The following is a 16,328-nucleotide window of genomic DNA, read 5'->3' as shown; positions in this document are numbered from 1 at the left end:
TTAATATTAAATATTACTAGTACTAATTAGTAATAATTATTTAATTAGCTACTTTGATAGTTTCAGTTACCACTGAGGAAAGGAACTTAACACTCTGAGTTAGTCAGATCCATATTTGAATTTCCTCTCTACCATGTACTAATTAGTTCTATGGGCAAGCTCTCTGACTTTTCTGTCTCTGAGCCCTCATATGTAATAGGAATAAAGTAGTTATAAAAATTTGTGAGATAATATATGTAAATAAATTTTAAAATAATACTGTAAAGGACCTAATAGTTACTATATCTATGATATACCTGACTTTGATAATTTTAAAAAATACAATCTGTATTTTCCTCTCCACCCCACCTCCATCCTAGGCATATTCTAATTTTATTTGTTTCACTTCTTTTTTTGTTTTGGCTTGCAGGATCTTAGTTCCCTGACCAGGGATTGAACTGGGGCCCCCTGCAGTGGAAGGTTGGAGTCCTAACCATTGAACCATCAGAGAATTCCCCATTTCCTTTTCTAAAAGAAACTTCTGTATCTATGGAGTACTAGTACTCCATAGTACTAGTACTAGTACTAGTACTAGTAGTACATGACAAATGTTAAAATCAGGGTCTCTACAAATCTATTAATACTTTGAGCACTAAGATGAATTCCATCTATATACATCTCACCACCCAGGGAAACTTATGTAGGAGCAGAGCTTTGTCTCTCTCATATGACCAACAGGCAGTGGCCAGGACCCTTCCAATTGCCATAGGAGCCAAGAGAGATTTCGGGCCATAGATTATTTAATCAACATTTATCAATGTGAACTCAAGTAAGATATGGGACTGAGGGAAAAAAGTATCTCATTTTTCCAAAAGAATAATAAAAATAATTATTGCTCTCAATAAATTCACCATCCACGAAGAAGATAGATAATATATGATAAAATTAAAAAATGTCATGTGCTAAGTGCTATAATAGAGGTGTCCAAAAGACTAAGGGAACTCAGAAGAGGAACTAACTCTGCCTTTGAAGGGAAGGGAAGGCTTCAAAGAAGAGATGATATCTGAGTTGGCTATTGAATGAAAAACAGGAGTTTGTCAGGTGGAGAGGAAGGAGAAGGGCTTTCTAGGCAGAGGTTTGTGCAGAAGACTTGATATTTCTATCATACATAAACATTTCTATTTATTTTTTCCTGCAGGGGAGGGAGTGTGGTGGTAGTGGTACCTAGAATGGCACCAGGTTGAGTGTGGTAAAGGTAGCATATTTGGTGGAATATGAATGCCATGCTAGGAAACACACTGTATCCTGAGAACAACAGAAAATACTAAGGAGGGTGCGTGTGTGTGTGTGTGTGTGTGTGTATGAGAATTCAATCTGTGTTGAGAAGATCTATGGCACAGGAAGAGGGAAGCTGAAGTCCAAATACCTGTTGCTTGTAATTCAGTGAAATCAATTAGTGGATGATATCTTACATTTCTGTTTTAAATGAATTCAAATGAAATAGAAAATATCAGATTATTTCATACTGTAAGGATAAGTTCTATAAAATTTTTGCATCATATATCTGTTTGTTCTGGACGACAAGGTAAAATACATTTGTTACTGTGGGTCATGGTCAAAAGAGGTTGAGATGAGTGACTGGTGCCTGACGAGATAAAGGGAATGAGGGAAAAGCTGGCCTTCCAGGTTTCTGGTGTGGGTACCTGAATGGATCTCAACACCACTGCCCCAGACAGGGAACAGAGGAGGAATCCTGTTTTCATCAGGTCCATGTGGAGATGCTAGAAAGCCCCCACAGCAACCTCTATCAGCATTTTTTCAGCAGCTGTAGTGAATACTAACCTTGTTCAGCAAAGACAAAGGACACATAGCCACCACAGCTGCACGTTCACAAGAAAACACAACTGATAAGGGCCGTCTGGGAACTGAAGGGTTCCCAGCCCTAATCCCAATACACACAAAAATTGGGGACCTAGAGAAAGCAGTGGAGAAGGCGATGGCACCCCACTCCAGTACTCTTGCCTGGCAAATCCCACGGACAGAGGAGCCTGGTAGGCTGCAGTCCATGGGGTTGCTAGGAGTTGGACACAACTGAGCGACTTCACTTTTACTTTTCCCTTTCATGCATTGGAGAAGGAAATGGCAACCCACTCCAGTATTCTTGCCTGGAGGATCCCAGAGAAGGCGGAGCCTGGTGGGCTGCCGTCTATGGGATTGCACAGTCGGACACGACTAAAGCGACTTAGCATAGCATAGCATAGCACAGAGAAAGCAGAATGGATAAGGGGGACATCAACACCTCCTCTGGGGAACTAACAGGCTATGAGAAATCCTGTCCCTATTCTGAGATCCAACAGGGCATCATCACCCTGGGGTACTTAAGCGAGAGTATTCTTGTGTTTGGGGGGGCTTTTTCGGAAGTGGGGAATTCTTTCTGTTTTTATGACTGCTTTCTAAGCCTCCCCACTTCTTTCTCCCTCATAGTACCACTCACAGGAGGCATTTGAACCCCACCCACTCGTGGCAAGTCCACTGAGCCTGGTAACGTTGGACTTGGTGAGCCCTTAGTTAACCTCCTAGAGTTTCAAGCTAGGAGAACAGGACTAGAAGAACACAGCTTTCCCCCAGTCCTGGGGTGAATCCCTTACTTCCTCTAAGAACCCTAACCCCTAGAAGAGAGTTTCCCTAACTCTTCTTGGAGGATCATGGCACACTGGATCCTAAACTACTCTTCTGCTGACCCTTTTCCACTACGTTCCTAGATGCTACAGACAACGTGGCTGCCCTCAAATACTCCACGTTCTTGTACACGTTCTATGTCTTGCCCCTAATACTCCCGCAACTTCGAGTGCCTTCCTTTCTATGACAGAAATGCTACTCACCCTTCATGGTACATCTCATATGTCACCTCTACCACACAGCAACTCTTTATCCAATACCCTCCCCATCCACTAAAGTTGGACTCAGTCACACCTTCGTGTCCTTTCGCAGTACCTGTGTGTGCCTTGGGCACAGCACTTCTTTCACTGTCATCCATTACAGGCAATTGTACTGGGTCTACTTTCCACTCAACTAAGTTTCTTGAAGGTGCACACCATGTCACATCCTTCTCTCCAGTGCCTGCCAGTCCTTAACACAGAGTCTGCTGATTCAAACTGAAAAGCTACTGATTCATCTCACCAATGCTGCAGACCATGAGAACCAAGGACGAAGGATGGAAGAGAGGCCAAGTGTAGACAAGCCTCCCTCCCTCTACTTACCTGGCGATGGTACTCCCCACGCCTCTGAGAAATTAAGCCAATCTCAGCAAGGGGGACTCAGCAGGCACATTTGGAAATCATGGCCAACTTGAAAGAACTACAAGTAGTTTACAAGGTTGCCCCAGCTGCTATTAGTCAGGTACTGACCTTGGGATGTGGTCACAAGGATTATATTTTTCATTTTGCCATCCACTCCCTCTAACATGCTGATACCTCTGGCTATTGGGCAAGAAAGAGTCTTTCATACTGGCTTTGAATATTATCTTTGAGCTCCTCTGGGAACAGCCTAGCCTCCTCTCAACCCTTCCACCTTTGCAGTGGGTAATTCCCCAGGGCCACCTCTGCAGTGCCCTCCTCTTGAAAAAGTAGTTTTCCTCTCAGTACATCTAGCTTCCCCGCCAAACTTCTCCTAACCTTCACCACTCAGACCGAAGGTAGTTTGCCTTTGCAGCTACCTGACTAAGACACAGCACATTTCAAAAGCCAGGTAAGGGTTTTGAGAGTTGCTGCCTCCTCTGTGATCCCACAGGCACTACTTACTCAGATTTATTATAGAACTTGGCCATTCCGATTTATAACCAACTATTACGCATGTCTTATCTCCCTCACTAGACTGGGAGCTTCCTGACATAGCTTATTGACTGCCCAGGACACAGTGTACACTCAATAAACTACCGGTTTAGGAAAAAACAACATAAACTGCCACCTTAGACCCCTGAGCCAATCTCACTGACTATGCGAGTTCAGAAGAAATATTTCAGAGGTGATCAAAACCAAAAAGTCTTTATATAGCAGTCAGTCCTGTGATGCAAAGCTCAGCCTCAAACAAGGGTCCTTTTGACAAGGCAACCATTCCCCACGTTCCTCAGATGCTCACTATGGTCAAAGTAGTAAACTTAGTTCTCCAGAATTTACTTTCCCAAGATCTGGCAGTTCAATAAATACATTCCCCAGCCCCCACTTCCAACGCCTCTCCTATATCCTTCTGACCTTTAATACTGTGTAACATTAGATGAAAAATTGATTTTTTTTGGCTACGTAATTTGCAGCTGAAGAAAAAATATACTGTTTAAGGTGTTAAATATTTTTACATGCAACAAACCTGGCATGAATCTAACCTGTATGCACATTTTAGAGGTACAGGCGTAAATGTCAGTGCTATAATTTGTTATAGGTTTCTGATGACCAGCAATGAAAATGACCACGGATGCTCACAATTCAAACCACTTTTACGTAAATGTGAACTTTCCTAAAACAGCCAAGGGAAAGAACTTTCCACCCAAGCCCATAGGGTCTCTTAGAGATACTGATAGCATTGTTCACTGGATTAGGTGTTCTTTGAGAAACTCCTACAAATATTAGTTTCTTTCTGGGACTATGCTTTGACCTTTAATAAAAAATGTGCCATAAGACACCAGTTTTTAAAATGAAAGGAACAGTTTTTAATGCCTGAACAACTGCCATTTCATATAATCAGCTCTACTGAAGGCTATACCTTAACAAGTCAGCAGTGTTAAAAATATATATATAGTGACTTCACTTAAATTTCTCACTTACCAGACATGAAGCAGAGTTATAAGAAACCATGAATTGAATGTATCAGGCATCTGACACCCTAGAAAATAATAATGAAGTATAAATATGTGAGGGTTTAGAAGAGGAATATGGATTCTATTTGAAATATTGGTAGGGATTTGTTCAATCAAAATATACGGCAGTCACAGCGCTCTCTGAGAGAAGGCCAATGGAACCACAAGGCAAGCCTACGGGTTGAAAGAACATTGAATGCAGTCAGACAACTAGGCCTCCAGTTTCAGCCCCATCACCACCCTGCTGTGTGGCCTTTGGAAAATCACTTCTCTGGGCCTCAGTTTTCTCACTTTGTGTCGTGTGGCCTGGACAATCTGTAATTCCTTCTAACTTCCACATGAGTCAATGTTATTTTCCCTTCCTGGTCTCCAATTCTTTTGGAAAGCTAGGCAGACACCACTTGCTACCCCCACTTAAGTATAGGCTTTTTTTTTTTTAACGTATTTTTTAAAAAAACGTGTTAATTTATTTGGCTTCCTTGCATCATAGGTGCAGCACATGGGATCTCCCTTCCATCATTCAGTATCTTTCATTGTGGCACGCAGGCTCTCTAGCTGTGTGAGGGCTCAACAGTTGCAGTACGTGGGCTTAGTTAAGCACCTCAGCATGTGGGATCTTCATTCCCCAACCAGGGTTCAAACCCACATCCCCTGCACTGCAAGGTGGATTCTTAACCACTGGACCACTAGGAAGTCCTATGTATAAGGTTTTTTTTTTACTTGAGCTCTGCCAAGAAATTAAGTTCTTCTTGTATCCTTTTCCTGTTTTATTTCTTTAAGGTAACCTAATGTGCTACAAACATGAGTATGCTAAATGATGCAACCAAAATAAATGACTGGGAGAAAGAGGGACAGCTCTAGGGAACTGCAGTTGAATAGAAAGCAGATGATATCTAACAAAACACTGTCACCACCCCCAAGAATGATAACCCAGGCAGGACTTCTCCTTGGTTTAAGATACCAAATATCAGGTCAGTGCTTAGATATCCAAGCCTCTCAATTCTCAGATCCTTAAGAAATGCCTCTGGCTTGGTGAAGGGTCCCCCACTGAATATGCCCTCCTTATTACATGACAGGGAGAAATGGTGGAGCAAGAAAACAAAAAGAGAATCAGTGGGAATCTGATTCTGTCCCTTGGATTAATGACTCAAGAAAGAAATTAGTATCTTCTGCTCTTCAGCAAACAATGAAGTATACTATGAACTAAATGATCACAAACAGGGGCCACTAAGATAGAAAACACAGAGCAGGACCCTTGCTCTGTTAGTGAGGCACACTAACAACATCAAGAATAATAAAGAGCTATAATTCATTTTGGGCTTACTATGTATGTGCCAGACTCAATGAAAGGTACATGCATTAGCTCAATGAACCCTTCCAACATTCCTATGAGGTAGGTATTGATATTATCCCCATTTGACAGGTGAGAAAACTGACAGAGAGATCATGACAACTGCCCAAGGTCACACAGCTGTGAAATCAGACATCTGGGATCAAATTTAGATCTGCTTAATTCCATATACTATGGCCTAATCACTAACGGCCTAATATTAGGATCAGAAACTAACATTCACTAAAAGTTCAAACTTCCTGCCAAGTCCACTGTTAGTCATGTCAGTATATTATCTCACTTAATCCTCACTTTAACCCTGAAGGAAGGCATTAGAAGCCTCATTCTCGAGATGAGGAAACGGGCTCCAAAGAGCTAAGGAACTTGTGGGCAGCCACAATATTAACAAGCTAGTGGCTAGGATAGCGTTTAAGTCCAGGTCTGTCACAAACTGACACCAAAATACTCTGGTGAGCTTACTGGGAGGTGCCCAGGAGCTGTCAAGTGGACTTCCTCTTGGAGCCCGGCAGGAGGGAGGTGAAGGCTGGCCTGGCTAGTCATTCAGCTATTAAGACACATGCCATCTGAGAGTGGGCCAACCATCCTCCACCTAGAACAAGAATAGCCATGAGAAACTCTCGAGCCCGGATCTGAAGTTGGGTCTTTTTTGGATGCTAGAACAAAACATTAAAAAGAAAAGTTTTCTTGGAAGTCTGTCTTTCAATCTGGAAAATGAAATTTGGCTGCTTCTAAAGGACAATCTGTTCAATTGCTACCTCTACATCAAAGCTTCTCAGCAGCCACCAGGAGCCTTTCCAATTTTCTCAAAGAGGGAATCAGTTCTTGAGCTGGAAAGCGCAGACAGACAGACAGGCCAGCAACTGGACCTGGGTCACAATTTTCCCTCTGGGGGACAGCTCAGAGCTGAGGATGGGAAAAGAGCTGGCATATGACTGACTCCCTCTACCCACTGGGGTCAGAACAGAAAAGCATGGGCTAAAGCCCTGAAAAACAAGATCACTGAAAGTTTGTGAACAACTCAACAAACAGCAGATTCTTTAGCTTTATGAAATGTCTTTAAACACTTCAAAGTTAAAACCTGCTATAGGTCCTCCCATGATCACAAGGTATTCCCATAATCACATTTAGCTCCAGTACACATTCAGTGCACTATTATGTGAAGCTAGATACTTTCTTCCTCAACATCAGTTGAGTAAAATTAAATTAATTCATTACTGCTATGAGGCAGCAGTGCTAACATAGTTGCATGTTTTATGAAGACACTGGGGTCAGACATCCTGATTCAAAACCTTAACTCCACTTCTTTCTTGCTATGTGACTCTGGGCAAAGTTACCTGTCAGTATCTGTTTTCTTCTCTATAAAAATGGGAGAATAAGAGAACTTACCTTAAGAGGGTTTTTGTGAGGAATAAATGAGATAAGGCCTATAGAACATTTAACAAAGTGGTTAATGTTTAATAGGTACTCAATAAACACTCACTTTTGTGAACGTTTTTTGAATTTTGTGAATTCACCAGAGTTCCCTGGTGGCTCAGTTGGTAAGGAATCCACCTGCACTGAGGGAAACCTAGTTTCAATCCCTGGGGAGGGAAGATCACCGGAGGAGGGCATGGCAACCCACTCTAGTATTCTTGCCTGGAGAATCCCCATGGACAGAGGAGCCTGATGGGCTACATCCATGGGGTCGCAAAGAGTCAGACACAACTGAGCAACTAAGCACAGCACACAAACATTCACTATTGTTTTTTAGTGAATTGTTTAAACAGTAGTGTTTAAACTATCTTTGAAAAAACTCATTCAGATTTCATCTATTGATGATGAACCTCAATCTTTTTTTCTTCAAGTGTTAAAAAAATACATCATAAACTTATACAAACTTGATATATTTGATAGCTGAGTATTAGTAGCAGAAAGAGATGAAGGTAGAACCTCAATTTTATTAACTCAAAATTGACTCATTAAGTCTCCTCTCCAAGGTATGAGGGCTCTTAGGGCTAAAAACAAAGCAGTTTGCAGACAACAGTGTGGTTTTAGGCACAAGCTTTACTGACTGGCTGACCACCTCTGCCCCAAAAGAGCTCTTTATAATGGAACTGATCTCCAAAACACCAGTTAGCAAACACTGCGTGCTCACAGAGGGTACACTCGTTTATGCCACAGTGACATCCTCAGAACATCTTGGAAACAACTGGACTATTAAGGTATCTCCCCCGTCAGAATCCTCAGCATCTAGGTCTCTAGATCAAGACCTCTGAACACTTTGGCTCTGACATGACAGAGTATTTGTAGCTTTGGCATTTTATGAGGACTTGTCCCAGAGGCTGACAGGCATACGTTTACTAAGTAAAGAACTCAACCTTCATGACATACAACTGGCCTCACTTTTGTTGGAAGAGTGAGAATGACACCTACCACTACCTAAGGCTCTCTATCCTTTTAAAAAGCTACTGAATTCACAGGACTCTAAAAGTAAAGCCCTAAAATACCAAAAATCCAAGGCAGCAATAGCCACTTAACAGATGTAATCTTGGGAAGCAATACACACACACACTCTCTTCTTTTACCCCAAACTTGTCTGGCCTACTCTTTAGAATCCAAAATGCAAGAAAGTCAGTCTCATTACTTTATAGATACTCTTTGTCTGCCTCTAAGTGGTACTTTTCAGATTTTCTCCCTTTGTATTCACTGGCCACAATTTGGAACCACTTTGGTTTGATTCTGAAATTTAATCTAACCGCAAATGACAAAGAAGGACCACAATGGGGCATAATACAAATGAACGTAAGTCTGAAAGGTAATTCTCAAAGTGAGTCTCAGAAAACCTGAAATAACAGTGCTATCACTGAAAAATGTACTGCCTCCCCAGGTAACTACTTCAAAGGGTAAGGTTAGAACAAAGCTCACTGAGGTGTACACATTTTAATAATATATAAACAGCAGTTCCCCAAATTAATAGAACACATCATAGAGGTAGTTCTCAATTAAAAATTATAAAATACAAAGAATTATAAAACACAAAATGTTAAAATGTACTATAATTCTATCTTGCAATTGTATTCATTCACAGGCAATAGGTTATAGCAGAAAAATTCCTGGATTTTAAGCCAGATGACATAGGATCAAGGCTTGAGTAGTAAGCAACTTTGGGTAAATCACTTAGCCTCTTTAAGTTTCAATTGTTTCTGAAAATAAAACAAAAATTAAAATAAGAATATAAGCCCTCCAGTCTTCCAAGGTTTTATAACCCCAAAAGGAAACAAATGTAAAAGCATGTAAGTGTGAATTATTAAAATGTAATGGATACTCATTTTAATTAACTTTTATTTTTATAAGTAGTCTACAACAGATTATAAATTGAAACATGATACATTAAGTATGTAATAATAGTCTCATTACTTAATATTATATTAACTCAAGAATATTTAATAAGGATTAGCTAAACAAAGACAGCTAGTAAACATCCTTTCAAAATAATTTTAAGTTTATGAGATATTTAATATTAAATAGATGTCTAGGAGGAAGTTTTAAAAAGATCTAAAGAAAAATACTTTAGCACACAGACCTAAACTACTTAAGAAAAATCCAGCTTCTAAAATTAATAGTTTCTTCATCATGTAGAGAAAGAATATTTTATTTCAGACTAATTTCTCCTAAAATAAAAAATTGCTAGAGGTGAAAAAGCAGCAGGAAGGTTTTCTTTCTTCACTATGAGTAAATAGGAAATGGAAGGCAGATACTAAATTAGGATTACAACTCAGCATAGTATTTTAAGTTTCTAATACAATATCAATCTGCTGAAAGTAAATCAACAAAACAACTTGCACCTAATTTTAAAAAATAGTAAATAAAGCTGCATCTCTTTCTTCATTGTTGTTAACATAATTAAATATTAATTATTTGCTGTCCATAAAAAATATGAAGAACATATAGTTAAGTGTTTGTTGCTTTGAGGATAATGGCTATTACCACAAGAGGTTCACAGCACACATTTCCTTCCAAAATCTGTAGAACTGGAAACAGTTGAAACTTTCCCAATGACTTTATAAGTATCTGCTTTAAATGACTTGTTTATAACAACAACAGTTTACAGCATCAAAATGATTTTTGTATTGATACAATCAACTGCTAGTGATGATCATCTAAACCAGAAAAACTTACAGAAAGTAATTTATCAATGGGATAAAAATCATAAAATTATACGTAACTTTTGACCCAACAGTCCTTTTACAGAAAGAAGAAAAATCATGACGCATATTCCAGGATTAACTAAAACAATTATAAACTAGAAATAAAAGAGGAATCACTGGCTAAAAGTTCATGTCAAAATTGCTACGTAAAACATCCAGAATGTAAAACGGTATGTTTACTCTGAATACTCTTATGTAAAACATGCATATGTGGACAAAGGGGATGATAATGTTGAAGTACTGGACGAATTTTTACTTTTTTTTTCCCCAAATGCTTTATTTTTCCCAAATAAAACATCTTATTTATAAGGTTCTTTTGGCCTCTGTTTATTTGATTAGGAGAAAAATAGGAAGCTTTTATTATATATCCTGTGCAAGAAAAACTGTTTCACTAGTACCTTAAAAAAGAGCACTATCTGACCAAGACACAAACACAAAAATGAACAGTAGATTCATTTTCCTTTTCAGAACTTTCAAAAACAGTAACTTACTTAGAAAGAATTCCTCGAAGTCAGTTTTCTCCACACAGCTGGTATACATGCGCAGGGCTGCAATCTTAATTTTCTAGACAAAGAGAATAAAACAAACTCAAGACATGACCAAGTGAATGCTCTGGTACCATCAGATGTGGGTCACAGAATTTTATACATTTTCAACTAGAAGGATGGGTCCAAACCTGTCTCTAGGCAAATTTAATCGCTAAACAATACAGGTAGCTTTATTTTATTAAATCAAGACATTCAGACTTCAAAAAATCCTAGATTTTATGATTTTAGCATCAAAATGTCAAAAAGCTTTTTCTAATCTTTAGAGGAAATATATCCTTTAATTCAAACCCATTTTACCACATTTGAGCCTCTAAACCATAGTTCAGAACCATCCATATTAACTCTTTATAATCTGAAACCCTTTATATTAAAAAGAAAATTACCCATTCTCCTGACCAAAATCAAGCAAAACCCTCAATCATTTGATCATCCCTCAGAAGCACTATTATCTATTCCATAAGTCTTTTTTTTCCCCTGAAGAGAGGGGGTCATTTTTTCCTGTATTTTCCCTAGTTTTATAGTTTGCTGATCCTAACAGAATACTATGTTTATAAATTTGTTGGATCATGGAGAAAGCAAGGGAATTCCAGAAAAACATTTACTCCTGCTTCATTGACTGCACTAAAGCCTCTGACTGTGTGGATCACACAAATTGTGAGAAATTCTTAAAGAGATGGGAGTACCAGACTATCTTACCTGTCTCCTGAGAAATCTGTATGCAGGTCAAGAAGCAATAGTTATAACCAGACATGGAACAAGAGTGGGAAAGGAGTACATCAAGGCTGTATACTGTCACCCTGCTTATTTAACTTCTATGCTGGGCTGGATGAATCACCAGCTGGAATTAAGATTAAGATATCAACAACCTCATATATGCAGATGATACCACCGTAATGGTAGAAAGTGAAGAGGAACTAAACAGCCTCTTGATGAGGGTGAAAGAGGAGAGTGAAAAAGCCGGCTTGAAACTCAACTTTCAAAAAACTAAGATCATGGCATCTGGTTCCATCACTTCATGACAAATAGAAGGGGAAAAAGTGGAAGCAGTGACAGATTTTATTTTCTTGGGCTCCAAAAGCACTGTGGATGGTGACTGCAGTCGCGAAATTAAAAGACACTTGCTCCCTGGAAGAAAAGTTATGACAAACCTAGACAGCATATTAAAAAGCAGAGACATCACTTTGCCGACAAAGGTCCATAGAGTCAAAGATATGGGGAGCAGTCAAGTATGGGTGTGAGAGTTGAACCATAAAGAAGGCTGAGTGCTGAAGAACTGTGGTGCTAGAGAAGACTCTTGAGAGTCCCTTGGACAGCAAGAAGATCAAACCAGTCAACCCTAAAGAAAATCAACACTGAATATTCATTGGAAGGACTGTTACTGAAGCTAAAGCTGAAGCTCCAATACCCTTGCCACGTGATGCAAACAGCTGACTCATTGGAAAAGACCCTGATACTGGGAAAGACTGAAGGCAAAAGGAGAAGGGGGCGACAGAGAATGAGACAGTTAGATAGTATTACTGACTCAACAGACATGAATTTGAGCAAACTCCAGGAGATAGTGGAGGACAGAGGAGTCTTATGTGCTACAGTCCATGGGGTCACAAAGAGTTGGACAAAACTTAGCAACTGAACAACAACAATAACCACAGCAACTCTTTTTAAATGAGTTTCTAATGAATATAAAATATAGTAAAAGGATCAACTGTTTACTATTCCCCAAAACACTAAGAATTCTCATAGAATCTTAATCTGAGTGATTTTAATTTATTCATGAGCTGTATACTGAAGATTTGTATATTTTACTGTATGTACATTATATTTTCAAAAAAATAAATCTAAAAATGAAAAGTAAATTTTTATGAACTGTAGGTCTGAAGACCAACTCAGTGCTAAAGGAACAAGAATTTCTAAGGACTTTCAAAATATTTCCTTAAGGATACAATTAGTGTATCAACAAAAGACTTGTAGAAGCTTATTTTTCTTTAAAATGACAGAGAAAATTACTCAAATATGCACAGACTAAATATATATATATATATGCAAATGATGTAGCAACTGAGGAAAAACCAACCTAGAATTTTAGCAGAGCAGTTTTGTTATTAAGGTTCAACGTCACCAAGGATATACTATATCCACTACTACATAATATTCATATCTCAGTTTCTCATGGGCAGAAATACCTGTTATAAAATAAAGTATTATGTCTTTGATTGCAATTAAGATTTGTTATTTGCTAATTTGAAATGTTATATTTTCAATGTTTTTTAGCCTAAAGTTCATATGGGGGAAAACCAAACAACATATAACCAATGGAAATTAGGTACATTTTTATGGGCAATAAATCAGTGTTAGAAGCCCACATTTAAACAAAACTCCAAGGGAAGAGCAATTTAAACTTAAAAGCAAGCAGAATGATACATAAAGATAAGAGCAGAAATTAATGAAACTGAAAACAAAAATAATACAGAAAATCACAGGCCAAAGCTGATTCTTTGAAAACATCAATAAAATTGACAAGGAATAAAAAGAAAAAACAGGGACTTCCCTGATGGTCTAGTAGTTAAGACTCTGAGCTCCCAATGCAGGGGACCTGGGTTCAATCCCTAACAGGGCACTAGATCCCACATCCGCAACTAAGAGTTTGCCTGCTGCGACTAGAAGATCTTGCATGCTGCAGCTAAGATCAGAGATCCCTTGTGCTGCAACTAAGACCCAATAAATAGATAAATACATATTTTTCTAAAAATAAAAGAAAGAAAAAACAGAGAAGACATGAGTTACCAGTATCGGAAATCAGAGAATAGAGGGAACATCACTATATATCCTAAAGATGGTAATAGGATAATATTATGAACAACTTTAAGTAAATAAACATCATTATTTTAGATGAAGTGGACAAACTCACTGAAAGATACAAGCTACCAAAGCTCACAAGAATAAATAAATAACATGAATAGTCGTATCTCTGTTTTTTGGCCACTACATGTAGCATGCGAGATCTTATTTCCCCAACAGGGAACCCCGAGCTCCTTGCAGTGGAAGCATGGAGTCTTAACCACTGGACCACCAGGGAAGTCTTCCTACCTCTATTTTAAAAACTGGATTTGTTGTTAAAAATCTTCCCAGAAAGCTCCAGGCTTGAGGGCATCACTAGAGAATTCTATCAAATATCTAAAGAAATGATGTCAAATCTACATAAACTCTTGCAGGAAAAAAGCAAGGAATACATCCCAGCTCATTCTATGATCCAACATTACCCTGGTATCAAAACCAAAGACATCAAAAAACAAACAAACAAACAAAAAACCCTAATATATCAGAAGAAAACAAAACAGTAAAACCATAGTCTTCATGAACACAGATCCAAAACTCCTTAACAAAATACTAACAAATCAAATCCATCAGTATTTTTAAAGGAGAACATATGATCAACTGGAATTTATCCCAGGAATTTCAAGTTAATTCGACATTCACAAATCTGTGTAATTCACCATATCAGCAACCTAAAAAAGCAGCATGTTTCACTTTTTAACACCTACAGGTTGGGGGAGTATTTTATATACAAACACTGGTCTGTACCATTGCCAAACTAATGATATCCTAATGATACCATTATCCAAATGACTTGGCCTTGACAGGCCTATTATTATCCTTGAAACAGAGTGTTTAGGACATCTGTAGGCTCTTCATTTCAGTCAACAAATAATTTATTGAGCGCCTAATTCAGTGCCTAACACTAATTTGGACACTAGGAAATACAGCAATAAACAAAGCAGTTAAAAACTCCTTTCATGGAACTTAAGGCCTAGTTTAACTATCATGACACTTTAAAAATTTTTCTTTTTTATTTTAGGCCTCACCTTGTGGCATACGCCCCCTGCATTGGGAGCAAAGAGTCTTAACCAGTGGATGGGTGCCCAGGGAAGTCCCAACACAGTTATAATTTCAAGTAAAATTCCTAATGGCCTATGTCAAAATTTTTTTTAAATCTGCAGTTTCCTTTCAATTCTTATATACAGTCTTCTGGTTCATAATTAATGACTTTGCCTAAGGAAAGGCACACTTGCCTGCAAGGCCCCACATCATTCCTTGAGAAAGAGGTTTTTCCCCACCACACGTTCATGAAGCAAGCATTCATTACAAATAATGAAGACCTCACCAGATTGGCCAGTGTATTTATACAGTGCTCATACTGTGGCAATGAGGAGCATTTTATAGTTCCTCACTTTTCCTGCAGCAAAGCCAAGCCTTTATACTTGGGTGAGCCATTTTCCTGGACAAATCTCTAAAGCAAGTCCCTTAAGACCATCACACAGGGACTGGAAATAACAACTCGGGGAAAGAACCTCTTCAAGACTCATGTGTTAATATAAGTTAAGGAAGTAGGTGGACTAAATTTCCATCCAGTCAATACAAATTGTTCTGGTCCTCGGATGACTTCATGTTTATTTCATTCTAACTTTGGAAGACTCCATCAGTCTAATTGACTAAAACACAAGCACCTAAGACAGTTTTGGGAAATGAAAATCAGCTTTCCCAATAACTGATGCCGTTTGTACCATCCTACAAGATGAAAAACGAATCTAGTAAAAGGCTTGCACTCACAGCTATGTGAGTTGGAAGGGGCTTTGAAGTCATTTGAACTTTCTCTTCTGTACTGGAATTCCTTCTCCAGCATTCTTGATTCATGGTCAACTATCTGGGCCCCTGTTCAAACAAGCCCAATGACCTTGTGAGGCTACCTAGTCCACTGGAGGACAATTCTTGTTAGATTTTTGTTATACTGAACATAAATCTGCTTCATGTAACATTCATTAAACATGATCTGCACGCTGGAACACCTCAGAGTAAGTCTCTCCTTTTTTTTTAGTATATTTATTTATGTATTTAGGAGAAGGTAATGGCAACCCACACCAGTACTCTTGCCTGGAAAATCCCATGGACAGAGGAGCCTGGTAGGCTGCAGTCCATGGGGTCGCAAAGAGTCAGACACGACTGAGCGACTTCACTTTCACTTTTCACTTTCTTGCACTGGAGAAGGAAATGGAAACCCACTCCAGTGTTCTTGCCTAGAGAATCCCAGGGATGGGGGAGCCTGGTGGGCTGCCGTCTATGGGGTCGCACAGAGTCGGACACGACTGAAGTGAGTTAGCAGCAGCAGCATTTATGTATCTGGCTGCACCGGATCCTAGCTATGGCAAACGGGATCTTCAGTTGTGACACTTGAATTCCTAGTCATGCCATGTGGGATCCAGTTCCCTGACCAGGGACTGAACCCAGGCGCCCTGCACTGGGAGCAGAGAGTCCCAACCACTGGACCACAAGGGAAGTCCCTCTCCTTTTTTTTTTACATTTCTTCCTCAAATATCTGAGAAGAACCATTAGTCTCCTCTTTCCAGGGAAAGCATCCCTAT

The 16,328-nt window shown here is 39.1% G+C and overlaps 1 protein-coding gene across 2 annotated transcripts in view; it reads right to left on the bottom strand.

Moving 5' to 3' along the window:
• LOC113903084 (ubiquinol-cytochrome-c reductase complex assembly factor 1) overlaps positions 1–16,328 on the bottom strand; it is a 97,092-nt gene that overhangs the window by 53,907 nt on the left and 26,857 nt on the right. For both annotated transcript variants that reach the window (XM_027558710.1, XM_027558711.1), the window contains 2 exons: positions 10,858–10,930; positions 4,797–4,854 (listed from right to left, as the gene is read on the bottom strand). In XM_027558710.1, coding sequence (XP_027414511.1) covers positions 4,797–4,854; positions 10,858–10,930 — 131 coding nt within the window. The remainder of the gene's footprint in view (positions 1–4,796; positions 4,855–10,857; positions 10,931–16,328) is intronic.

The sequence above is a fragment of the Bos indicus x Bos taurus genome, chromosome 13 (genome assembly GCF_003369695.1).
Source record: "Bos indicus x Bos taurus breed Angus x Brahman F1 hybrid chromosome 13, Bos_hybrid_MaternalHap_v2.0, whole genome shotgun sequence".
Classification (NCBI taxonomy): Eukaryota; Metazoa; Chordata; class Mammalia; order Artiodactyla; family Bovidae; genus Bos; species Bos indicus x Bos taurus.
The sequence above is the reverse complement of the archived record's forward strand: the minus strand, read 5'-3'. Positions and strand labels throughout refer to the sequence as shown.